Source organism: Sipha flava, unplaced genomic scaffold (genome assembly GCF_003268045.1).
Source record: "Sipha flava isolate LNK unplaced genomic scaffold, YSA_version1 553_pilon_pilon, whole genome shotgun sequence".
Lineage (NCBI taxonomy): Eukaryota > Metazoa > Arthropoda > Insecta > Hemiptera > Aphididae > Sipha > Sipha flava.
The window spans coordinates 103,190-129,832 of record NW_020273536.1 but is presented as its reverse complement, the minus strand read 5'-3'; the positions used below and the strand labels follow the sequence as shown (position 1 = coordinate 129,832).

The window sequence follows — 26,643 nt, the reverse complement described above, 5'->3', positions numbered from 1 at the left end:
CTGCATTTATTAAGTATACTTATAAATATAATAATTATTGTAACATGTGTTTCAGCTGCTAAAGTATACATACAATATAGGATACTTAAAAGGTAGTATTTGACTATAAAATATAACTGGTTTAAATGTTTAAAATAATGACTATAAAGAGACTTGATAAATAAAACAACAATAGTTTCGAAACAAAAAAAAAAAAAAAAAAAATAAAACAATAATAAGATATAACAATGTAAGACCATTCAATTGCCAATAAACTAGACTTAATAATACTAGTCTTAAGTGCTATATATCACACTTAAACATAACTAAAATCACAATAGAATATTTGTTTTCAAAATACAAATATAGGAGATTTCAAAACATTGTACTTTTAGTAACAAAGATTCAAAACTACACTAAAATAATGTTATTTAACGATTGATTGTACTCATAGTGAACCAAAAAAAATTATTAATACCATACTATAATTTAATTCATATAGACTGTAAGTAAAATTTTATTCAAGGCGTGAGGTTAAATATTTGTTTTCAACAATTTGTTATGTAAAAGGATTACTACGTCTTTTTAAAGAAGATCTTTTAATATCACATTCAGGTCGAACTACTTCAAAAGGTGAATAAACTGGTGCTTGACACTCTTCGGCATCACTACTAGAATAATCTTCAAAGCTCATATTACTGAAGCCACTATTTGTAGTTATTGTAGATATAACTTTATTAGTTGCTACCTGTGCAACACTTTTTGGAATTATTTTCATATAAATTGGTTCTTGTGGATCTAAATCCACTAAAATAGCTTCTTTTGGTTCAGATCTAAATGGTGCTTCTATTAAGTCTTCTTTTTGAAAATAAACACTATCGGTAAAATCAGCCTGTTCAAATGGATTTGTGTTAATGGATTTGAAAGGCACAGAACCAAATAGATCTGAATCATTATCTGAACATTTTTTTTTCGCCTTAGGAAATGGAGCCATTGCAAACACATCAGTATTGTCTAAACTTTCATACTCTTCTCCTTCATTATCAGATATTAATGGTATTTCAGCATCAACACTTTTAACAGGTACCGGGTCACGAAGTCTAGTTGCTCCTTGGGCGTTTGGTGGAGGAATATCATCTCGTGCCATACTTTCACATTCAGCATGATATGCTGACGATCCACATGTTATCATACTATCTTTAACCGTCATAGTTTCAGGAATGTTTTTGTTTGTGTCTTCATCATCATTACGAGTTTGAAGATCACTAGCTGATCCAATAGAATCATCATCAGATTGATCATATTCATTCTGATGTTTTTTATTTTTTTTGTCCTTTCGAAAACGACTAGTTGATTTGAATTCTGGGATTTTTCTTCGTTTTGAAGATTTTTTTCTAGTTTCACCACTTACTACTTGACTATCATCTGAAGAAACTTCATCTGTATTGCAAGCAAGTTTTTCATATTTTGATCGATCTTCAAGTGGGATTTTTACAAAAGGAGTTGATGAACATTCATTTGATTCTAGTTCATCATCACTATGAGCTGTTGCTACTAAGCCAGTAGCAATTTCATCATTATCGGGTTGATTATTTAGTATTAATCTGTCTAATTTTAAATTATGTTCAATGAAGTACGTTTTCCATTTTTCAGCATTTTTTTTAATATCCGTTCCTAAAAAATTAAGAGATAAAAGACAAAAAACACTAATTTCAGATAAACAATATTATATATTTTAAATAATAATATATCCAAAATTTAACATGCAATTTTAGAAGGTATATAAAATTATAAGTTAAAAACTACTATATAAGAAATATATAATTGAACTAAGTAGTGCAGTAGTTCTTGTAGAAGGTAAATAATTCATGCACATATTATCACCGTAACTCGTATCTATGATATGCATAATTTATGGTGAGACATTGTTAAATGTGTATCAATCCTGATTCCCATCATGTTGCAAACCTACAAAGAACCAACCAACACGCACCATATTACCAGATAAGAGATTTCATGGTTGTTAAATAGCACAGGCTTAGTAACATTAATAAACAATTGTTAGATTTTATGATGTAGAAGCTGAAATAATTTCCTAATTAGTAATATTTAATATTGCTTTTCATAAAATAGAGCATATTCACATAAATTCAGGCTGATAAAAACTGTGTTAAATTAATAAAAGTTGTGTATTAGCTAAGAACCGATAAATTGTAAATTTAATAAGGAGGTTTCCAATACCTAAAAAAGATCTTAGTTAAAAATTAGTTATTAAGAAAAATTAGTAATTTGATTTTTTTAATTGATATGAATTTCTACAACTGAATCTCAATCAAGTGTTTCTTGACAAATCAGGTAATTTATCTATTTATTTATCTATTTATTCTATATTTAATAATCTGATTTCATTTAATAATCAGAAATCATTAATCAAAGTAGGTACTGACAATCTATTTTCGTACTTTATTAATTGAAATTGTTAATTTAAAAAATATGTTGAAAATAAATTGTACTAAATAATAGAAATGCGTTAAAAAGTGTACTCAGTGTTATGATGTATAAATTTTTAAGTTTTTTAGTAATTGATTAAAAAAAAAACATTTAACTCAATATTTAAAGAATAATTTGTTATCTCACTGAAAAATGCTAATCAAAAATATACCAAACTATTAATTGGAATGAAGTATTAACTATTAAGTATAAACAATAATCTACTTATTAATATGCAGCAAAAGCTTAGTCTGTCAAATAATAAAACAAAAATATTTATTCATCAATCTATAAGTAACCTCTTAAGTATGATTTTAAAGTTAAAGAAATTTAAATTTATTAAAATAAAATACATTTTATTGTCAATAAATTAATTTCACTATACCTTCAAGTTGACACAAATATTTGTATGTATACGATTTATAAGCTTATTCTATTATTTATATTATATTATGCTAGATTCTCAGTAAAACATTGACAAATGCAATGACGATTTTTTTCTTTAAATTTAATGTTTTAAATTAATACTTGTACAGACTTAAGAAATTTTTAATTTAACTTCTTAATGCTCATTAATTCAGTTTTTAATATTTTCAATAATATAAATATTAAAAATTAATTTTATTCTTATTCAAAAGATTATAATCTTAAAAAAAGTTATGATGACTTGATGTTTTAAAAATAAATAATTTAAGTGACATGATTGTTTTATAATTAAAATCATGATCTATCATTTTCGGATAAAATGTAAAATAATATTATTTTTTATACATTATAATTATTTCCTTAATATATATTTATAATTAGAAATGTTCAAATGTAATATTTTATTATTATTAAAACAGAATTTTGCTCTATATAATTTTTTTCAAATTCAATAATTAATTATTTCTATTAAATATTATAATAACTTATAAATAATTGTTTTAATTACCTACAAAATTTTTGTATCCACAATTTATAAATTTTATACGTTATCATAACTATAAAAAAAATATTACTATACTGTTCAGGAAACCTCCGCAAGAGCATAAGTCAAAAGCTGTTAGATACAGACACTGCAGAATTATTTAAAAATTATTATTTCCTTACCATTAAGTGACACTTTTCTAACTGGACTATTTCCAATTGATTCATCAATACCTAAAAGAAACAAGTTAAAATATATCTTAAACAATTCTAATGTTAGAATAGAACATGTTACATAAAGTTAAAAACTGACTTTTGAATGGAAATGGTGCAGAACCAAATGGATCTTCTTCAGTTTTAAAGGATTTCATTGTTTTTGCAGTTACTTCTAGAGATTTTTCAATAATTTCATCTAAAAATTGAATGTTTAACTAAAATAAAATAATGAACTAATGGTACAGATTTTAATAATTATTAATATAAATATTAGTTAATAAAACTACTGAAATAATTTATTACCATTCTCATTAGAAGGCAATTGAGTGAATGAAGGATTAAAAGTTTCCTTTTCAGCATCATCTTGATACTGAAAAGACGATGATTCTTCAAATGGATTCCATGATTTTTTTATACTCAAATTATTAATAGGTTCTACCTAAAATATTGTATTTTAATAAGTACAACTAGTTACAATGTAAAAGAAAATAAATTACTATTTATTAAAAATGATTATGTTACATACATTAGTAGTAGAAAAAACAGTGGAATCTTGCGTTGCAACAGAACATTCTTTAGTGGTATCTTCATAGGACGTTAAGAACTGATTATTTTCATTGACAAAAATCCTAAAATTAAAAGCAAACTTAATAAAATGTATTATAACATTTTCAAAATAAAAATGTCATTATCAGTTTACATTTTTATTTATTTATCTTTTTAATGGACGAAAAACAGACGAATAACTAATGCATACTTAGAGAATGTAGAAGTTTCGCTAACGTTTCGTTTATGTTTGGGTATAGAAATTAAAGGGGATGATGAAGGTGATGCTGTTGTAGACTGAATGAATGTAGTTTCAACAAATGGATCTGCATAATCTATATGGACCAAACATTTATTAGTAAAAAGTTAATTTTATAAATGTTACAAATAAATGTATCTACCTTTGACTGGGAATAATACTTGAGAGGATTTTTCCCGTGGAGATATTTGCTGTGGTATTTTATTTTGGTGAGATATTTCCGGCGAATGAGAATTTGTTAACATTCCAACAGATGGTTGAAATGCTCTTCTAAATGTTGGAGATGAACCTAAAGGTGGAGGTATTCCTGAACTTAAAGGTTTTGGTCTTTGCCTTGGATTCACACTAGTGCCTTCTACAATGGTAGATGGATGGTAATTTTGTTTGACATGTGTTTTTGGTGTTTGAGGAACTCGTTTTTCATTTAGTGACACAATTAATTCATTAATATTTGGATGGGGAACATTCTGAAACAATAATTACAATTCAGATATGAACACAAATTTTTCACAAAAAAGTAACGGAGTACTAATATAATACTATCTTACATTTAAATTTTGAACTGGATTATCTTTTCCAGCTAACTGGAATGCAATAAAAGAAACCTGGAAAATATCTGGACGTAAATCAGGTTCAACCTCCAACATGTATTCTGTAAATTATTTGTTGCATTAAATAAACCATTTTATAATTTATTGTATCTTACATTAAAGATATAATATAATATTTAACTGAATTAATGTCAACTTACTGATTAAAGTATTTAATTTTAATGAATATTCTGGAGTGTCTGGAATACTAAACTGACCACTTTGTATTTTTAATGGACTTTCACCAAACGGAAGGGTAAAATAACATAGTTTGTACAATAAACAACCCAAAGCCCAAATATCTGATTTTGTAGTTATCACTTTGTTGTTGTATAAGTCAATCATTTCAGGTGATCGATAAGATAATGTAGTATATTTGTTAATTTCTTCTTCTATAGCATGTACCCCTTGTATATTTGGATCTAGTTCACGTGCCGTCGCTGAACCAAAATCACACAATAAATATTGACCATTTTCACTAACTAAAATATTTTCAATTTTTAAATCTCTGTGTATTATAGGTGTTTGTGAATGATGCAAGCGACTAACTGCTTCACAAGTATCACAAAATATTTGAAGGATTTCAATTTCTGTGAAGCCAGATTGTAGCCTAAATTAAAATAAATTAAAATTAAAATAATATAAATTATGTATTTGAAAATTTGTTCCACAAAATAGTATATTTTTGTAGTGGTAGATATTTATTTAGGTATGAAACATATTAACAATGTCGGCACAACTGTATTTGCTATCAAAGGCGTTCGTAGACATTTTTTTAGAGGGGTGGTAGCAAAATTAATTTAAAAAATAAATGAATATTTTTTTTATACATTTTATTTTATACTTAAATTTTATTTATATATTATTTTTTTTCATCAAATATAAGATTAGATATGATAAGATAAAATAATCCAATTATTATTAAAGATAGTTTTCTTCTATATGTAATATATATGTTAAAGTAATCTATGTTTACTAAATTGGTGCATTACAGATAATGCTTTAGAAAACAAATTTAAAATTTTAAGGGGGGAAGTGCCTTGTCTTGTCACCCCTGGGGATACTCATGTCTTATATTATTTTTTAATGCATAAAAATAAATTGTACAGAAAAAAAACTTGCAATGAATGATGGTAACCAATTGATATAAAAATTATGAAAAATATTAAGTTCTTTATAGGAATAACTATAATATAATAAATTTAGTAAAAATTATTATTATTACCTGTTGTTCATAAGAGTTAAAACATTAGATGGACAGTAAGGCATCAACATTAGTACCTCATGAACGCCATTATTATGGCGTGTTATATTTGAGTCAATAAAACCAACAATATTTTTATGACCATTTAAACTACTCTGAAAGTAATAGAAATATAACATTTTAATAATATATATTATGACAATTTATTATTTATATATTACAGACAATACAATTTTCAAGAATACAATTTAGAGATGTATATAATTATAAATTTTAATTCAGAAAAATGATATATTTTGTAAATATTATATAAATGTCCATAATATTATTTAATTAAGTAAGTAATTAATGATTATATATTTGATATGATTTTACTATGTAATTTTAATGTATTTCATTGCAATTTTAACATATTTATACTGCAATTTTAATACATTTTCATAGCACTTTTGGCATCTTTTTAGTGCAATTTTAAGATATTTTTAATAATAATAATAATAAATTATTATTATTATTATTATTATTATTATGGCGTGTTATATTTGAGTCAATAAAACCAAAAATATTTTTATGACCATTTAAACTACTTTGAAAGTAATAGAAATATAATTACATTAGAAATATAACATTTTAATAATATATATTATGAATAACATTAAATCTCATTTTACAAGAAGAAAGTCAATAATAAACCATATTTTTACTATCTGGCAAATAATGTAAAATTATTACAAATATGATAAGGTTCTGTTCTTAATTTGTGTAGATTTTAAATAAGCTTACAACAATACCAATAGACAACATGCTCTAAGCAATTTTGAAATATCAGAAAAGCTAGATAGAAATATGTAATTTAAACACATACATACATACCAAGGATGGGGAACTCAAAGTAACAAGAGGGCAAATTTTTAGAACTTTAAAATCTGACAGGCTATGGTAAAAAAATGAAAAAAGATCATTGAAATAGACCATTAGCTTTTACTTTAAACAATTAAATTTTAAAACTGAATCAGTACAATAAAATAAGTGCTTAATACCTATAGCTATGTTAGCTATACTGATATATATATATTATTATGATTTAGCTGGAGTTCAATGCTAGAGAAAAATATAATATCTACATTTTACAATTAACGTTATAAAATTAAATATTGATTAAACAATAAAATATTATGAAGTGATTTGAAAATATAGCACTAGCCAGAAAAAAAAAAGTATGTAGGCTGCCAGTTTCCTATCCCTGCTGTATAGTATGATACTAAGGGACACTGTCACCACAATTTGAGGTTCAATCTGGATTAGAAAAATATGATGCGATGTCTTTTAGATAATTCAATTTGCCGATTGAAAAAGGTAACAAGGATGTATGTAATTAAATAGAATTTAATGGCAAAAACATAATGCTTGTGATGACATCATACTTGTTTTTGGAAATACAGAAAATAATGTAATAAAGGTAACAGAAAAACTAATAGAGTATAGTTAGAGAATAAACTTTGTTATTAACAAAAATTAAAACAAGTATTTAGTAATGAATAAATGTAGTAAATCAAGCAACTCTAAAAATGGACCCTACTCCTTTAAACAAGTGGATAAGCTTAAATATTTAGGAGTCAACATAAACATAGAAAATAGCATGTATAACAAGATCCAATTAATAAATACTTGAGTAAATATTATAAATAAAGTTTTTTTTTTACGTAAACAAGATACTTAGCTCTAGGCAACTATCAAATGCTATAAAGAGAATCTCTTATCTACAACCAAATGTGTTGGTAGGTATGTGAAACATGGTTCACAATACAGGTTCTGGAAAATACACAGACTTGTTCAAAATCAAAATGGAGAATATAAGAAGCGAAAATCCAAAATTGATAAATGTTAAAAAATAAGCCAAACATTAAATTTTCCCTGAAAATTAAAAATTTTGATCTATTCATGTCGGGCGAGCAGGCAAAAATCTTGTATGAAATTTCTTGATCAGAATTCCAACAAAAAAATGATCAAGGGAGAAGACCTACAGTAAAATATGATAAAGAAAAATATTTTAGATACCAACAATTCAAAATGATTGGATGAAGCAATGATAAGGGATGTATAGAGAAGTTAGGTAGAAGCATGCAAAACTTCTAAATAGCCCATATATCATAGAAAAAATTAATAAAACATTATATCTAAAGAACTTCTAACAACAAATACTGTTGAACAAAAGTAAATAATATTTTAACAATTTATTTAAACATAGTTTTGACTTACAGCTATTTGTATTTCTTTTTTGGCAACTCCCAAGTCTACTTCATCATTAACAAATAAACGCTTCAAAGCATATTTTTTGTTATTACTTTTTACAAGGAAAACAACAGCAAAACCACCTAAAATTGTGAAAAGTATTACATGTAATGAATTAATATTTTTGAATCAATATTTGATTTAAACTTACCTTCCGCAATCACATCCTCTACAGTTACAGAAGTACGGCCTACCACAAACTGTTTACCAACGAAACAGTTGGGATCTTTGGAATTGTCGATTTTAGAGAAAAGTTTTTTCATGTTGACTGGTTGGAGACGATACAACTAGCATTCAGGAGAATATAATAAAAATAATAATAATAACAATAATAATAATAGTAATAACGTTACAATGGGGGGAAGAAAAAAAATTAAATAACAATAAATATAATAAAACGACGTGAATAATAATAATAATAATAACGTACTTGTACGCTAGTGGCATTGAAGGTAATAATAATTCATAGTCACAATTAAATCGTTGCGACACAAACAAATTCTCTAATCGCCTCCATCATCGAGGTACAGAAAAACACACCAGAGCACGGTGCTGATAAAAATTATGAAAAATTTTTTTAATTCAAATTTATATTTCTCTTCCGATTCTCCGTCACCGTCGCGCCACCACAACGATAGAGACCTATCGCTTCAATGTGGTAGTGGTGGTGGTGGTGGTGCAGACGAACGAAGATAAGGAGGCCAAGTGTTCAATATACGTAAACAGCTGACGCGTATACAAACAAGTGCGTACTAAAAAAAAAAAAGCAAAAAAATTAATATTAAATGCCCGGAGTCGACGGGCACCCAGTCGTAATTTGAACTTAGGTCTAAGCTAAAGGACCGATTTCGCGTGATTTTTTCACCGTCGGATAGATTGTTTCAAAAGTCGGTTGCACGTCGTTTCGTAGCAAATCGTCCTCGATCGACCCTCCCGTTTCGTTCCGGAACAAATCGACGGCGGCCGCGTAGTTCGTGTGCGAAGTACACTAGCTCCGGCTCGCGAGATCATCGTCGCGCGCGCCAAATATCCGTCGTCGGAAAACATTTTCAGGTTTGGGTACCACTGCGATGATAAAACGTTTTATTGTACACAGCAATGTATGTTGTGTGTGTGTGAAAATATGTATAATAATATGTGTATTATTATTGTGCGGCTGTGATGATAAGTCATTTTTATTGTGGACAGGCGAATGACGAGTGTGGTATCGTCGCGGCGAAACTGATAGTGGAGACAACCGAGGGTGTTAGAGGAAATGTAATAGAATTTTTTTTTTTTTTTTTAATAAAAAATCTACTATAATTATTATTACGCGCTGCTCTTAGCTAGCATACATTTTGTTTTTATTATCTCTGAAGTGGGTTCTCTCCAATCTACTGTGCGACGTGCACGTATTAACCATTCGACGTGTACACACGCGCGTGCACACACCGACACCCATTAATCCGCGGTACACACACACGTACGAGCACCGACATCGGTAAGGATTACTCATAGTAATGACACCGTTTCACGGTCGTTTGACAGTATTTTATCGTTAATTATAACAATAATATTGTACATCATATAATCGTTGCGCGTCGAGGGGCCAATCGCAAGTACCTGTATCAGCGGTAAACATAGTTTTGCGTTTGGCATCATCCGTTTTTTCTCCGTCACAGTATTATTATTATGTCGTATATTATTATCATAACGATTAATAATTTAACCGTTGTCGTACTTACGTCTAAAACGAGTACCAATGAAAGTGGAAAAAAAAAAAAATAAAAAAATATTGATTTTTACTCGACCTACTTTTTTTGGCTTTTTATTCCAAAGAAATCCCATTTTTCATTAATACATGTCGAAAATACGTAGAATTCTTATTCTAAGAGTATTTAAAATTAATCCTTTAAATATTATTGAAATTTGAATAAAACTGAAAATAAAATGTGTTTTAATAGAACTGGAATATTTACACATTACCAAATCCAACATCTAATTTATTAATGATTTTATTAACCTGTTTTAGCAATAATTTAAATTTCTTATTTTATACTAATTATGGACATGAATCTGTTAATATTTGAATGAAAAAAATTAGTTAAATAAAGATTTTTAATAATGCTTAAGTACATACAATTGTATAAAAATAAAATAAAGCATATAGAAGTAACCATAAATAATATTTATATTTACACTCTAATCTATTCTTTACTTAATAATATCATTTTATTATACCGATCAATAATTTGTTACTTTTAATTCTGCTTGAAATTAAATGTTGTGTTCTTATGTATTTAATGTTTTTATATTATAATTATATAGGTATTGATTTTAGATATTAACACGTTCACGGCCACGTGTCACATATATGTGACATGTGTGTTTGTTCTGAGAGACCGGTGTCACATATGTGTGACACGGTCATTATGATGTTTAATAGAGAATTATTTACTCCGGTTTATCCTAACAAATATTATTTGTGTCGTTGTTTAATTATACGTTATCTGAGGAATTGATTTATATAGTTGGTTTAAAAATTGGCAAATTGCAAGTTATCTTATTGGTATTTCATATAATCAACGTGTAGTTAATAATAGAACATCACAGAAAACGCATAATCTTATGAAAGTAAATATTAGAAAAAGATGTAGAGTTTGTCATCAGAATAAACTGCGAAAAAATACTGCTTTTGTTTGTGATACATGCAAGGACGATAAAGGGAACACAATCGGTTTATGTCCTGATCCTTGTTTCAAAATTTATCATTTATAATTAGACGTTACTAAAATTATTTTTAGTTTGTTTTAAAAAGTAGTTTTGTAATTATTTTTTTTTTTGAGATTTTTTTACTATAATAGTTCTTTGGAACTAAAATCTTTAACTCATTGTTATTTTTAACCAAAATTTTGTTTTATTTTATAATTTTGTTAAACTTTGGTGATTCATTCGTGATAACTTTGTTTTTATACATTTTATTGTCATATAAATATTTAAAATTTGTTTGGTAAAAATATAATTTTATAACTTTTGATTTTAATAACAAATGGTCTAATTTGTTAATTTTATTATTATTTTGCTTTGATTTTATTTCAAATAATGTTAACTGTTATTTATTATTTTACAAGAAGTAATTTGTTTAATTTTTTTATAAATTTTGTTTATACATTGATGTTGAGTTGTTTGTATTAAGTTTAACATTTGTTAATTTTGGTGTTTTTTATAAATATAATTTTGACTTTATTTTGAGATGTACCAGCTGATGATTTCTTGACAAGTAATGATATTTGAATCATTTTATATTTGCGTTAATTCATTGGAGATGATTTTCGTATAATTTTTTTGTCTAAAAACTTATTCACCAAAAAAATACCTATTATAATATTATGCAATGGTGATTACTGATTCTTCTATAGAAAAATAATGATGTCACATATGTGTGACATCAGGTTTCTGTAAAGGATAACCACTGAAAAAACCTGATGTCACACATATGTGACATGTCTTTAATATCCGAAAATACTTTATAAATAATATTATAAAATATATTACTATGAGATACAATGAGTTCATGTTTAATTAAAAGCTATTTTATGAGATGGTTTATTTAAAGACCACTCAAATTTAAGCCTTGGTCGTGAACGTGTTAAGTATTAATATTTTTTATTGATATAATAACTACATTTTAAATTGTACCTATAGTATTATTACATTTTTTTAAATGAAGTTCAAGTTATTGCATAAATTATTATTACAATACTTATTACTTGAAAAGATAGTAAATATATATATATATATTAGGATAAACTTAATAAACCTTAATATTAGAATAGAAGGACGCAACCCTAATTCTGATGATACCTTAATTTTATTTCAATATGATAATTCTAAAAATGTAAATATTTTGAGTCTGTTTATAAATATGTTTTATTTAATTATCATTGTAAATTTTGTTTCTAGATTTAATTAATAATATAGTGCGATGGATCCTTGGGTGGTCACCCCACAAGAATGGACACGTTTTTGCGAACATTTTCAAGCATTAAAACCAGTTGGTGGTGTTATTACAGGGGAACAAGCCAAAGGATTTCTTTTACAGTCCAGATTACCTCCACTAGTACTCGGTGCAATATGGTAAAATTATATAAAGATATTTATATCAATATTTTAGTTTATTATTTAACTTATTTTTTTAAATTTTAATTTTAGGGCTTTAGCTGACACTGATGCAGATGGTTGTATGAATATTATTGAATTCACTATTGCTTGCAAATTAATTAGTCTTAAACTCAGAGGTTTAGAGTTACCTAAAGTTATTCCTAGTAATTTGTGGAACTCTGTTCAATCTTTAAGTAATATTAAAATTTTAACATATTTCATTAAATTTAAATTAATTATGTTTTTATATTTTTAGATTCAGTTCCTAAAGCATCTTCTCCACTTATTACCAGTCCTCCATCAATGGCTCCTGGGATAGCACCGCCTATGACGTTGCCACTATCTACTATATCCCCAACAACAGTATTACCTGCAGTATCATCACCATTACCTGTAGCTTCTTCTCCCATTGGTGTTGTTGCTTCCAATGTCAGTCCAGTTGTAAGTCAGCCTGTTTTAAAACAACCTTCTCCGGTCCAGTTTGCAAATTCTATGGGGGTGGTTACTCATCCAGTCCCTCCAGCTAAACCTGCACCTCCTGCAGCACCATCATGTAAGTCTAAGGTTATAATTTTTTTGCTAATTTCTAATTTTACTAATTTTTATTTTTTATTTTAGTAACTACTACTCCAATTGCTTCTATGCCAATGCCTATATCAATAGATTCTCCGTAAGTTTAATAAATATAATTATGTAAATTAAGAACTTTAGATAATATATATTTTACCAGAAAACTTGAAACTATTCTGGAAGTTTTGCAGTTAAGAGTAATATAACATTTTACTTTAAATATTTAATATGTTAATTATACTAATAAATTGTTGGTTCTTTTTATTGTGTATAATGTTTTACCATGATTTATAAGTTATTTTGTGTATTTTAGAGGAAACCAAGAATGGGCAGTACCGCATCAAACTAAACTTAAGTATACACAGTTGTTTAATACCACTGATCGGATGAGAACAGGTTTCTTAACAGGAGTTCAAGCACGTGGAATCATGGTAGCTACTCAGTTGCCACAAAATGTTCTTGCACAAATATGGTAAATAGAATAAGTACATATTAATTTGTTTATATATTTAAATTGTTTTGAATATTAAAGGAATCTTTCCGATATGGATAAAGACGGTCAGTTATGTTGTGATGAGTTTATCCTAGCTATGTACTTGTGTGATTTGGCTAAATCTGGAGAAAAAATTCGTATTCCTTTACCTCCTGAACTTATACCACCATCTGTTCGACGCCAACGTCAGAATAGTTTAACTGCCCCAAGTGAAGGAACTCCTGAATCTGATTCTTGTTTGATAAGCCAAACTACATTTGAAGATAAACGCAAAGAAAATTTTGAGAAAGGGCAAGCAGAGTTAGAAAGACGACGTAAAACTCTATTGGAGATACAGAGAAAGGAACAAGAAGAACGAGAACGTAAAGAAAGAGAAGAACAAGAAAGAAAAGAAAAAATAAGATTGGAACAAGAAAAAAGAAGACAAGAAGAATTGGAAATTCAAATGAGAAAACAAAGAGAGCTAGAGCAAGAAAGGGAAGAGCAAAGAAAAAGAACTCAAGAACAAAGAGAAACTGCTCGAAAGTAAATAACTATTAAATAGTTAATAATTTGTTAAGTATTTATTTTATAACTTACTGACTATTTAATATAAATTAAAGAGAAATGGAGAGACAGCGTCAACTGGAATGGGAAAAACAAAGAAGTATGGAACTTCAGCAACAGCGAAATAAGGAACAAGAAATGGTATTAAAGTTAAAAGGGAAAAATCAGAGTTTGAGCATCGATTTACAGCTTATGGTAAATTTTTATTTCAAAATATATAGTTTTTTTTGTATAATAATAAATTTGTTATTTTAGACTGATAAAGTGCAAGATTTATCACAAAGAATCAGCGAAACTCGAGCAAGTGTTACTGGAGTAAAATCTACTATTGATAGTATGCGTATAACAAGAGACACTCAAATGAATGAAATGTCTCGTTTAAAATCTACTCTGAAAGAACAAAATCATCGTCTTATTGTAGTTAGTCAAGAAAAAATACGTTTAGAGGCCAAGAACAAAACTAATTCAAGTATTGAAACTGCAGAAACTCAAGATCGAACTCAATTATCAATTTCAAATAAAAAATTATCCTTGAAAACTTTACAAGATAAAATTAATGATCTTAATGCACAAGTAAGATTATATTTTACAGTGGTCAAATTGATAGCGTAAATGTATTTTTTAAGAAAATATATGATGCATTTTTTTTTAATGTATGTATGGGCTCAATGCATAACTTATTTGAAATTTTTGTTTTCAAAGTCATTATGATGATTTAATAAGTTTTTTTTTTGTTTCTGTAATTTAAAAACAAACTACATTAATACATAAAATTATAAATATAAAGAAAAAATAAATTGCTCTGAAATAAGTTTTTAAATTTTAAAAGGACACAGAAATAGTACAATGTTGAATTTGCTGAAAATATTATTTTTTATTAGTAAAGAACATCCGTCTAATATTATTTTGCCATTTGAAGCTCTGTACTGAATTATTAAAACTTTAAATAAAAATGTTAAAACTTAATTTTTCAGATTGAACTTAAAAAACAAGATGTTGAAAATAACAATAGTACTATTGATCAACTAAAAATACAGTTGACTACGCTTATAGAAGATTGTGAAAAGATTTATCCAAATTATGAGGAAAACACCAAAAAAGTTGTAGAAATGAAGAAAAATAAAGCCAAGGAAATGTCGTCATGGGGAGATGATGCGTGGAATTCAGCATCAACTACTGAATTTGTGGAAGAAACTTCTACATCTAAATTAGGTATTCATTTATAATATTAAAAATATTTTAAACTCTGTTAAATGTATTTTTGATTTATAGATACAAGTGCATACAAAAAGTGTCGAGCTTTATATGAATTTGAAGCTCGTAACACAGATGAACTATCTTTCCAACCGGGAGATATTATTATGGTTCCATTAGAACAAAATGCAGAACCTGGTTGGTTAACAGGAGAGTTGAAGAACAAGACTGGATGGTTTCCGGAATCTTATGTTGAAACAGTTGATGGCACTGATGACATTCGTGACATAATTGCTAATCGTCAAGCTCCTTTGGAAGACAATTTTGTATCTACTCAAAAGCCGTTAGAGTAAAGGAATATTTTTTTTTTATGAATTATATTTATCATTATATTTTAAAATAGGGGAATCGCTGAATTACCAGAAAATGAGATTGGACAAGGTTTTGATACTGAAGACTTTAATTCTACTTATCCTTCTACTGCACTCACTCTAGGACTTGGTAAAACTGTGAATATTACTGCACAAGCTTTAAGGGATTGGACTGGAAAAGACAGTACTTATTTATCTTTAAAATCTGGTGATATTGTTGAAGTAATTGAAAATCAAGTATGTATATATGATTATTAAGTACTATACTGTATATATTATAACTAAGAACAACACTATTTTAAATTTTATAAATCATATAGATGATTCATTGACCTCTATAAAAATTATTTTTCTACTAATTATGTAAATATTTTATAACAATTTTTAAAAACTATTTCTAGGATGATTGGTGGTACGGCAAAACTTCAGATAATCGTTCTGGTTGGTTTCAAAAATCTTGTGTGACCATTATTGAAAATGCAGTCAAAGATACAAATATTCCAACTGATAAACAAGGTAAATATACTTATTGTTAGTTTTACAATGTGATCAATTTTTAGCAGTTTAGCATGTAAATAAAATGTTCTCAGGTCCAAATTAACTTAATAAAAAATCTAATAGTTGCATACATTTTATGTGAAATTAGCTTATACTTGATACATGTAAAAATTTCTAACTAAACTCTTTATTAAGTTTAATGGTTATGATTTATGTTTCATAAAACTAGTCAATATTTTTTGAGAAGTTAGTCATTGCATTTTAAACAATTTAATGTTAAAATTATGCAATATTATATTTTTCTTTCATTTTGTATTAATATTTACAAAATTTTCTATTTTAAATACATTTATTATATATATATATTGTATTTACTCAATTAACTTATTCATTTCATGTTAAGTTATCCATTTCATAAAATGGATTTTTCACGGAGAAATTATTATTTTACACTTTGTAAAACATAAAATAATTTCATTAACTGCTTAACTTTCATGAAATGGACTCTAAGTTTTCACATTGCATAATATTTTTCATCAACTGACCAATAACTTCATGCATTAAAAATAAAAATTTTATTTTTCACATTAAAACTATTATTAACAACCTAATTTTAATTTTTAATCAAATTATTTACAAAAACAAAATAGAATATTTATATATTAATGTTTTTAAAAATGATTTATTTGGACATGGATCAAACAAGGGCTATTACATTTTAACTTTGATTTAAAAAAAAAAAACATATATAAATATATTTTGTTTTACACATACAACTAAAATATCCTTGATCTGCAAATTACTTGATCCAACCCTCTTTTTAATAATCCATGTTCAGTTTCTATCAATTTTTTTTTTTTTTTTTGGTTCATGATAACATAGTTCATATTTTTAAGATCTTAAGATTCTCTATCAACTTTTGGTACTATTATTGTTTTACTATTGTTTATTTCTTGGATAAATCCTTTGATTTCCTCACAACTATATAGGCTTTATCCTGGTTTTTTTTTTTCATAATAAATATTCAGTTATTTATAAAGTAATATTTTTTGATCAAATTTCATTTCAAAGTTATACTAAATTTTCACACACAAGATGATAAAACATACTGATTTTTTCTAAAAAGTGTAATTACACCACTACACTAGTATACATGCAGATTATATTATTTAAAATAATATATAAACAAAATCAACTGATAGAAATATAAAGTCATAAATCCTATAAAATTTATAATAGGATACCTATTTATTTTGGATAATAAGTACAAATGTAAAATTACCATCATAATATTTTAATGAAAAGTTGTATTAAGTAGTTTTTGGATGAAAATAACATTTTTTTTTTTTATTTCACGAAGTTATTGGCCAATTTAATATGCACAACTTTTCATTAAATGAATGATCTCACCAAGTGTATTTATATATACTTTGTATAATTGAATGAAATTCAAGTCCTAATGATTTTAATTTGATTTATCTTAAATGTATTAATATTGAATTACATACATTCTAGTATACTTATAAAAGATAAATTGTATTTACAATATTTTTAAAATAAAAAATAAAAATAAAATTATTATATTTAGAGTACTACATTGTTCTCTACCCATATGAGTCTGTGGAACCAGGAGATTTAAATATGAATCAGGATGAAGTCGTTTTAGTAACAAAAAAAGATGGTGATTGGTGGACAGGAACAATAGGTGATAGATCTGGAATATTTCCTTCTAACTACGTACAATATCTTGATCCTCAGGTAAAATGTATTTGTGTTACCTTGATTTTAAAACTTAAGTACAGTGAATTATTTAAAACTGAAATTGTTTCTATTCAAAAATCAAAAAAATCTATTATCTTAAAAATGTGACTTAATTTGTTGATCGATGTTAAATTAAAATTAATATTTTTATTTTATAGTGTAGTTAATTAACTAATATGTCTTTTTTTGGTGTAAGTAAAATCTAAAATTTAATGAATATATTTTTCATGTACATTTAATTTTAATTTAACCAAAAAATAAAAAACATGATTTAAATATAATAGGAACACTACTTAAAATATATATTTTTAATATAATTAATGACGTCATTCTTTTATTTTTTCTACTGATATTAGACAAAGTTATGCCAGTTTAAAAATACAATTTTATATTCTTCAGTTTATCAGTTTTAATGTTTAGTCACTGTATTTAGACTTCTTAAAAAAAAAAATATTTTAATTTGAATACTCTACACAGCCTAAAGGAACTACTATAAATAAAAATCCTCCTTTTGAAACTGCCTCTTCAATTAAGTCAGAAACATCTGTTGCATCATCTCCATTGACTACTCCTATTCAGCTAGAACCTCAAAAGTCTTGTAGTAGATCTGTTACTCCTGATCTAGCATCAACAAAGGTATGATTTTATTTATTTTATATTATGTTTCATAATACTTTATACTAAATGCTTGACTTATTTATTCACTAATTTATTTTTAATGACACATTTCTCCTTTTATCATATTTTCCTTATTATTCTACGCTTGTTGTGTATTTTAATTGATTGTTTGTTGTTGCTTCTGGCTTGTGTTTCATGTCGTCAGAGAGAAAGCAGTGCAAATGAAGATAGTGAAAATGACGACAAGGTAAAACTATGCTTTCAGTGTGTGTTTGCATGATATAATTTTAATATGCGTATAAAATGTGTATTTTTAAAATGTTATTAAATTTAATTAATTAAATATGTTTCTTTAGGTATCTAAAGGAACAAAAAAAGCAGAAGTAGCAACTGTGATTGCTCCATACACAGCTACTAGTACAGAACAGTTAAGCTTACAACGTGGACAATTAGTAAAAATCAGAAAGAAGACTACCACTGGTTGGTGGGAAGGAGAATTACAAGTAAATAAATTAAAATTGTAATTAAAATGTACATAGTTATTTATTACTATTAAATGACAGGCAAAAGGCCAAAAACGTCAAATTGGTTGGTTTCCAGCATCTTATGTAAAACCGCTTGGTAATGCTGGAAGAGCAAATTCACCTGCTGCTAAAAGTAATCAACCATCAGTGCCTGTTACTGCTACAACAACCCCATCAAACAATTCTATAGGTAATGCAACAATTAATAACTTTTGTTTAACAATAAAATAATTAAAATATTATTTCCAGAAAAAGTTATAGCTTTGTTTCCCTTTAATGCTGTTCATAATGATGAATTAACATTCCAGAAAGATGAGATTATTACATTGGTGTCAAAAGATGAGCAAGCTTGGTGGAGAGGAGAATTAAATGGAAAGACTGGATTATTTCCAAGTAATTACGTGGCACCTCTATGTAAGTGAAATAAATTAATATTAATAGTAAAAAACAGTAGATAATAACTTGGTTTCATGAATTTTCCTCTTATAAAAAGTTTAAGTTTCAACTAATTATAGTGTAATTTTATATGTTAAAATTTATTTTAAAAATAATGTATTATAAAATTACTAAAAAATGTTATAAATCTTCTTATTAAATATATTTGTATTTATATTGTTATGGGTTCACAAAATAATAATGAACTCTTCTAAATAGTTAGTACGTTATAAGTTATTATTAAAAAATAAGATATAACTTAAACTAACATCTTCTATATTCTGTCTCTTTTGTTTTTGTTTTGTTTTTTTTTTTGTAGGAGTTTGTTATAGTCATTTGTTCACTGGCTAACGATCCATCAGGCGGATGAACTACAGAATATTATAGTATGATTATTTAAAATTAAATCATTTATTTTTTTTTTTTCTTTAAAGCCTGATTAGTAAGTAAGTTTAATGCTTTTTTAAATTATAAAACTGCAGAGATTAGTTTTAATCATAAACAAGATTTGTATTATTATATTTAGCTGTTGATTTATAATCGCCCATCAAATCAATTGTTTTTAATGGATCAACCATTTTTAGAAAAAAATTATGTAAAATGTAACTTGATTAGGATTTACCAAATATTATTTCCATTTTCACTTAAAATGTAATAATTTTATTTATAAAATAGCATTAAAAATACACAATTATGTTAATAGAATTATTTTACCTTATGATTTACTTAAGTGCAATATTTTCCCTCCATTTTATTTTTAAGTATTTGTTTTAGATATAAATGCAACATTGTGTGAATTTTTATTTATTATCATTATTTTTTGTTCCGAATCTCATTAACTGATATTTATTACTGTGTATTTCAATGTTACTATATACTTAACTACTTAAATATATGAACAAAATTAAGTTTTTTCTACATAATCATAATTCTATAATTGTTAATCATAACTTTTACTGTTATTGTATTTTGTTTATTAATAATTCTTATCTATTGTTAAATTTGCATGATTTGTAGTTAGTTATTATTTCAATATTTTAAATTATTACTAACTTATATTTATTATATCATATTATAATATTTAGAGGAGTTCATTATAATAAGTTAATATTGTGTGGTCAACTTAGATTTAATTCATTCTATTATCAAATTCAAAATATTATATTCTACTCACAATAATATATACAACAATAATATACCTCATATATTTCAATGTATATATTTTCTTCTTTACTTACCATCTTAATCCGAATATTCTTTCTATTTTCTTATGAATTTATTATACATTTTTATTAGTAGGAAAATTCATATAAATCATAATTTTTTGTATTAAAAGTCTTTCTTAATTTAATATATATAATTTTTAATAATTGATTACTAGCAATTAATCATTTAAATTACCACTTAAGGAATTATTTATTAAACTTTATAATAATCTAATAATACAATTGATTGATTTATTTTATAAGTATAATTTATAACTAAACATTTTTATGGAAATAAATAAATTTAAAAATAAAAATATTTTTTATAAATTATTATTTGAGATTATTTAAGACAAATAAATAAAAATTATCGTTTAGATTAAATTTTGAAAATATATTTTTTTTAAATAATTAAATAATTTCTTTGAAATATCAATAACTAGAGCAGATGACTTGTAGCATTTACATATTTTTTTTTGCACATTCATAAAAATAGCAGAGTGCAAAGTAATTACGTTTCATGCTTCCACAATGCTAGTTTTGAAATTTTATTGTGTTTATAAATGCATATTTTAAATAATTTATTATTTTATCATTATTTTTTTCGTCAACGTTTTTATTTATTTATACAAACAAAATAACGTTGAATTTAAAATTATTTTAAATTTTTATCATAATATTAATATGGTTTTTGACTTTTCCCAGACCCATTATGGTTTTTCTAAAAACACGTCTCGATATTAGTCGATTGGATTGTTGTGTCGGGTTATTTTATTTATAGACAGATGAGATAATATTGTTTAATATACAAAATATTGATACGGGCCACGGGGACGTCTGTCGCCGATATAGAACATATTCATACTTCAGTAATCGCTGTGTTTTTCAACGGTTGACGGTCCAAACACGTTCTATTTACTATTTATTATAAAAAATGCCTAAAGTAAGTATCCAGATAAGAAAACTCATAAAATAAACCCAATTAATTAATTTTAACTTGTAAGTTGTTAAATAAAGTTGTAAATAAAATTTATTTATTATAATAAGTACCTACAAAAAAATTCATTTTTAATGCATATTTTGTATATTTAAGTGCATATTTAGTGATTTTTTAGAGCTACAAGTCCTTTGCCCTATCAATAACATTTTGTCATATTTTTTATAAAATAGATTTCTCATCTTATTAATTAGTTTTAAAAAATGTTATACCATTTTGTGTATAATTTCTTATGTTGAAAAAATAAATAACAATTTTATCAGATTAATTGATACTATTGGAGTATGATATTCAATGTTGTAGCAAGTTTTTGTGAAGTCCTAGATAAAATTAGTACAATTTCCTTGCGTCTAAATATATTTAACTATTCTAACTTGACATATTGCGGCCCCTTAAATTTATTTTTAGTGTAAGGCTCAAGGCAATTGCTTAAGTTGTTTGCCCGCTAACGACAGCGCTGTTGATTTCTTATGAAAATTATTCATAATTTCTATTGTATTATAATTTATAACCATGTAGCTGAAGTGACGATTAAAGTAAAATTGAATAAAGAAGAAAGAAAACGTCAACAACATATTCATGAATTGATTACTACAGAACAGGCTTACATAGAAGACATGACTGCTGTACATGAAGTATGGTTATTTTTAATTTGTATTTACTAGTTGTATTCTAAATATTTATCATTTGTTCTATGTATATATATATATATATGTATGATTAATAATTATTTTTATTGATTTCCTAAAATTACATAACATTCATTTTTGATCAATCTATTTTTTCCTTAAAAATACATAATTAACTGAAAATTTTAATTTAAAAATATTTAAGATTCATTGTTTAAAAAAGAAATATATCTGATGATAATTATTATCATTCTTATAATTATCTTTTATTACCTATAACCTTTTATTATCTATAAGTTTCATCTTAAAAATATTTTCTCATTTTATATTATACACTGCCATCTACACAAAACAACGACCATGATATTTTTATAGTGTTAACTTATTAAATTGTCATTAACTATTATTTAGATTGTTAACAATATTCCCAATAACCTACTTTAAATTTACTTCCAGTTATTATAAATACGTTTTAATATTAAAATAAAGTGAAAAACTTCAAAACTTATTTCAGTTAAACTTTATAAGAGTAATACTATAAAACTATTATAATAATAATAACAATTATAAAATTTGTATACATTTTGTTGACTTAACGTAAAAAATAAAAAGTTGTATTTTACATAAATGTCCCAAAATAAATTGAGAAATTCCACTATGATTCGTTCATATTTAATCAAAATATAATTATTAACTAATAATAATTGTAAAATAATAAACAACCTAAAATATACCAATATTTTTTTCTTTTGGAATTATAAAATGTAGTAATTATTTTACATCTATAAAATTATAGTATTTAATAATTTTACTATAAATATTTGTCTGATTGTTATAAATTTAAAAATATTTTTTAATTATAAACTTATTTAAGTATTAATGTCTAATTAAATGTAATGTATATATTTTGTTCAGGTGTTTGAAAAGCCATTATATGAAAGTGGAGTTCTTTCTACTACAGATATCCGTAAAATTTTTATAAACTGGGAGGAAATTATTGAGTGTAATCAAATGTTTTTAACGTATGTTTATATTAATTTTTACATTTTATTATGCTGTTTTTATTTTTAGATTATTAGTAACTTTAATTTGTAAAATTTGGTGAACAACTTGACTCTATATTATTGAATTTTATAAACTAAATGTATTTGTTTTATGAGAATAATTTTTTTAAAGCCATTTTTATGTACCATCTACTTTAGTATCCATTAATTTTTATTAAAAATATTTTATAGATCACTTCGAGTCCGTAGAGATATGAGTCCTGCTGGTATAGTACGAATAGTTGGTGATATATTATGTGAACATGTAAGATATAATTATATGAATTATAATATATTATGATATAATTTACTTATTTATTCTTATTTTAGTTTCCAAGGATGACTCGATATGTGCGATTTTGTAGTTGTCAATTAAATGCTGCGATTACTTTACAAAAATTTACTGAAACTAATCCAGCATTTTGTGAAGTTACAAAACGTTGCCAAAGTAATACTCGAATTAAAGGACTACCCTTGAGTTCATTTCTCATTAAACCTATGCAACGGATCACTAAATATCCTCTTCTAGTCCAAAAAGTATGTATAAAATATTTGTGAGTGTAACTGTGCTATTTTATACCAACTCTTTATTTTAGATTTTAGAACATACTCCACCATCTCATCCAGATCACTTCCACTTGCAAGAGGCGCATGCCAAAGCAGAAGAAATATGTCTCAGAGTAATATTTATATTTTAAAAAGAACAAAATTTTTTTATTCAATATTTATATTTTATTTTGATTTAAAGGTAAACGAAGGTGTTAGGGAAAAAGAAAATTCTGATCGTTTAGAATGGTTACAGACACATGTAAATAGTGAAGGATTAAGTGAAAGGTTAATATTTAACTCATTAACCAATTCATTGGGCTCCAGAAAATTTCTACATTTTGGATCTTTATCCAAGACTAAAAGTGGTAAAGAACTTGTTGGATTCTTGATGAATGATATGTTTCTTCTTGTTGAACCAGTGAAACCAGCAATTTTATGTGGACAATCTTTTTCATTTGATAAATTTGCTGGTGATTCATTTAAAATTTATAAACAAGTAAGTTATTCATTTTTATAGTTGTCTAATAAATTAACTAAAAATATTTATTTGTAAATATTTAGCCATTTTTATTAATACTGTTAAATATTGGTGATTCAGTAACTGACAGTGTTGAATTTAGAATTGATTATGACAATGTACCTATACTGTTATCAGCTCCGAGTATTAATGAAAGAAATTTGTGGTTAAAAACATTAAATGAAGCTAAAAAAATTTTAACTGCTAGTGAAAAAAATCAAAAACAATTATTAGAATCAAGTATATTACTATTTAATATTTATTTATTTAATTTTATTAATATTTTTATGAAAATGTGCTTGTTAAAGAAAAAGCAGATTTTGGTGCTTGTGGCAGAGTTTTGGTGTTTGTTATGGATGGTAAAAAACTTCAAGCTCCAAAACTTGGTAATTTTTACTATAAATTAAATAATATAGGTAGTTTAATTAAATTCAAATAATTGTTCATGTATTTAAAAATGTTTTGTTAATTTTAATAATTCTTTATAAACAAATAGGTAAAAGAGCAACATTTTGTGAAGTTAGTATGGGATCTCGAAAACAATGTACACAAATAATTGAGTCTCCTGATCCTAAGTGGGATTCATCAATGCAGTTCCTTGTCAAGAATATTCAAGATGATATTCTTTGTGTAACTGTGTTTAATCAAGGACACTATTCTCCTGATGGTAATAAATACATTTTTCATTGAATTACATTTTTTTTTTAAAATAATTTTTGATAATATTATGTTTAGGGTATAATTTATGAATTTTTTTTTTTTATTAAGATTAAATTATACTTTTAGAATTTTTGGGACGATCTGAAATTCGTGTATCAGAGATAATTCAATCAACTAAAAATAGCAGAGGACCTCTTACTAAGCATTTACAATTAAGAGAAGTGCCAACTGGTGTTATTACTTTGAAATTAGATTTATGTTTATTTGAAAAAAATTAATTTTATTTCCATGTAAAGCATTCAATATCATCTAATTACATAAATTAAATTAAATTTTTTGGCTTAAATGTTAGATATTTATTTATTGAATCTTAATTTTTATACCAGTATTATATTAATTTATTTGAAAATTATTTAATATATATTTGTAAATTTTATGTTACCAATTATTGTTTCAATTAAATTCTTATTAGCTTACATTTAAATAATAAAATATAACTTATCATTCTCATTCTGTCTTTTACTAAATGTGTATGTAAATAAGGCAATCATGAACAATTGAATCTAGAGGGAGAGCAGTGGAGTATTGAGGGGGGCCTGCCCCTCCCCCCCCTTGTACCTTGTAGTACATATAGTATAACACAATACTACTCAATACTTGTATTATACTATATAATGTATAATTAATGATTTGATATGAAAACCTAAATAAAATAGTAAATTGTAAATACAAATTGTTTAGCGATACCAAGTAAAATATAAATAGCAAAAGGAAAATCGATAAAGCATTATCGTATCTAGACTAGACCGTTTCTCTAGAAACATTCGGACAATACGTTAATATCGCATACGTTGCTCAGTTGCTGTTTAATTAGTTAATTGCCGATAGGGGATGCAACGCATAGTCTGATCCTAGTCTAGTCGTGTAGTTGTCAATAACGCATTCTTTTACTTGTCAATGCATTATTTATAACTTAATTATCTACTTGTGAAAATATATTAATATTTGTATAAATTAACAACCGAATTTATAAATATGCAAAAAAAATAAAAGAATATCAAAGATAACTAATTTTTTTAACAGAAAAAAAAATTAAAATAGAAACTAACGACGGACAGAATTTGTCACAGTCCGACTCGCAGTTTTATTTTAACGGACATCGAAAAGGCAGTGGCGTAAACGGGGTGTGGGTATTTAAATCCCCCTATTGTCTTTCCAAATATAATAAATGTATTATTTATATTATTGTATATTTATTTTAATAATAATGAAAATAATATATTTATAAATATATTTTTAATAATTAATGATAATATTAACACAGGTTTTCAACAACTTACTACACTGTCGTTATGGTTGTGAATTATGACCACGATTAAGACTGATTATTAATTACCAAGGTTGGGAT

The 26,643-nt window shown here is 25.5% G+C and overlaps 2 protein-coding genes across 8 annotated transcripts; one reads left to right on the top strand and one right to left on the bottom strand.

The window, feature by feature from the left end:
- Positions 1 to 271: 271 nt before the first annotated feature.
- LOC112691069 (BMP-2-inducible protein kinase) lies at positions 272 to 9,130 on the bottom strand. The gene is made up of 13 exons (XM_025565208.1): positions 8,916 to 9,130; positions 8,637 to 8,772; positions 8,453 to 8,568; positions 6,215 to 6,348; positions 5,151 to 5,599; positions 4,948 to 5,051; positions 4,542 to 4,866; positions 4,352 to 4,475; positions 4,121 to 4,223; positions 3,898 to 4,033; positions 3,692 to 3,790; positions 3,562 to 3,612; positions 272 to 1,653 (listed from the first exon to the last, which is right to left on the bottom strand). Exons 2-13 carry the CDS (start codon positions 8,746 to 8,748, stop codon positions 539 to 541), a joined length of 2,868 nt encoding a protein of 955 aa, XP_025420993.1. The 5' UTR covers positions 8,749 to 8,772; positions 8,916 to 9,130; the 3' UTR covers positions 272 to 538.
- A 325-nt stretch (positions 9,131 to 9,455) lies between these two features.
- On the top strand, positions 9,456 to 25,615 carry LOC112691068 (intersectin-1). 7 transcript variants are annotated; one of them, XM_025565203.1, is made up of 29 exons: positions 9,456 to 9,538; positions 12,428 to 12,601; positions 12,677 to 12,819; positions 12,882 to 13,178; positions 13,244 to 13,295; positions 13,509 to 13,667; positions 13,728 to 14,213; positions 14,291 to 14,429; positions 14,490 to 14,807; positions 15,209 to 15,446; positions 15,507 to 15,777; positions 15,832 to 16,036; positions 16,201 to 16,315; positions 17,886 to 18,055; positions 18,536 to 18,694; positions 18,882 to 18,923; positions 19,033 to 19,179; positions 19,240 to 19,390; positions 19,450 to 19,614; positions 22,357 to 22,472; positions 23,382 to 23,488; positions 23,702 to 23,774; positions 23,840 to 24,046; positions 24,106 to 24,189; positions 24,258 to 24,554; positions 24,620 to 24,815; positions 24,884 to 24,961; positions 25,072 to 25,242; positions 25,362 to 25,513. In XM_025565203.1, the coding sequence occupies exons 2-29, from the start codon at positions 12,450 to 12,452 to the stop codon at positions 25,511 to 25,513; spliced, it is 4,890 nt and encodes a 1,629-aa protein (XP_025420988.1). In that variant the 5' UTR covers positions 9,456 to 9,538; positions 12,428 to 12,449. The 7 variants fall into 7 exon arrangements, with proteins under 7 accessions (XP_025420988.1, XP_025420987.1, XP_025420989.1 ...); XM_025565202.1 differs by lacking the exon at positions 9,456 to 9,538 and adding an exon at positions 9,570 to 9,742; XM_025565204.1 differs by lacking the exon at positions 9,456 to 9,538 and adding an exon at positions 9,762 to 9,965 and having other exon boundaries at positions 15,507 to 15,771; positions 25,362 to 25,615.
- The last annotated feature ends 1,028 nt before the right edge of the window (positions 25,616 to 26,643 follow it).

Coding starts and splice junctions, on each gene's coding strand:
- LOC112691068 (XM_025565203.1), top strand. CDS start 12,450: ATGGATCCTTGGGTGGTCACCCCACAAGAATGGACACGTTTTTGCGAA. Junction 13,179..13,243: donor ACCTCCTGCAGCACCATCAT/GTAAGTCTAAGG, acceptor TTTTTATTTTAG/TAACTACTACTCCAATTGCT. Junction 24,047..24,105: donor ATCCTCTTCTAGTCCAAAAA/GTATGTATAAAA, acceptor TCTTTATTTTAG/ATTTTAGAACATACTCCACC.
- LOC112691069 (XM_025565208.1), bottom strand. CDS start 8,748: ATGAAAAAACTTTTCTCTAAAATCGACAATTCCAAAGATCCCAACTGT. Junction 4,034..4,120: donor CTGTTTTTTCTACTACTAAT/GTATGTAACATA, acceptor ACAATATTTTAG/GTAGAACCTATTAATAATTT. Junction 3,791..3,897: donor ATTGCCTTCTAATGAGAATG/GTAATAAATTAT, acceptor TTCAATTTTTAG/ATGAAATTATTGAAAAATCT.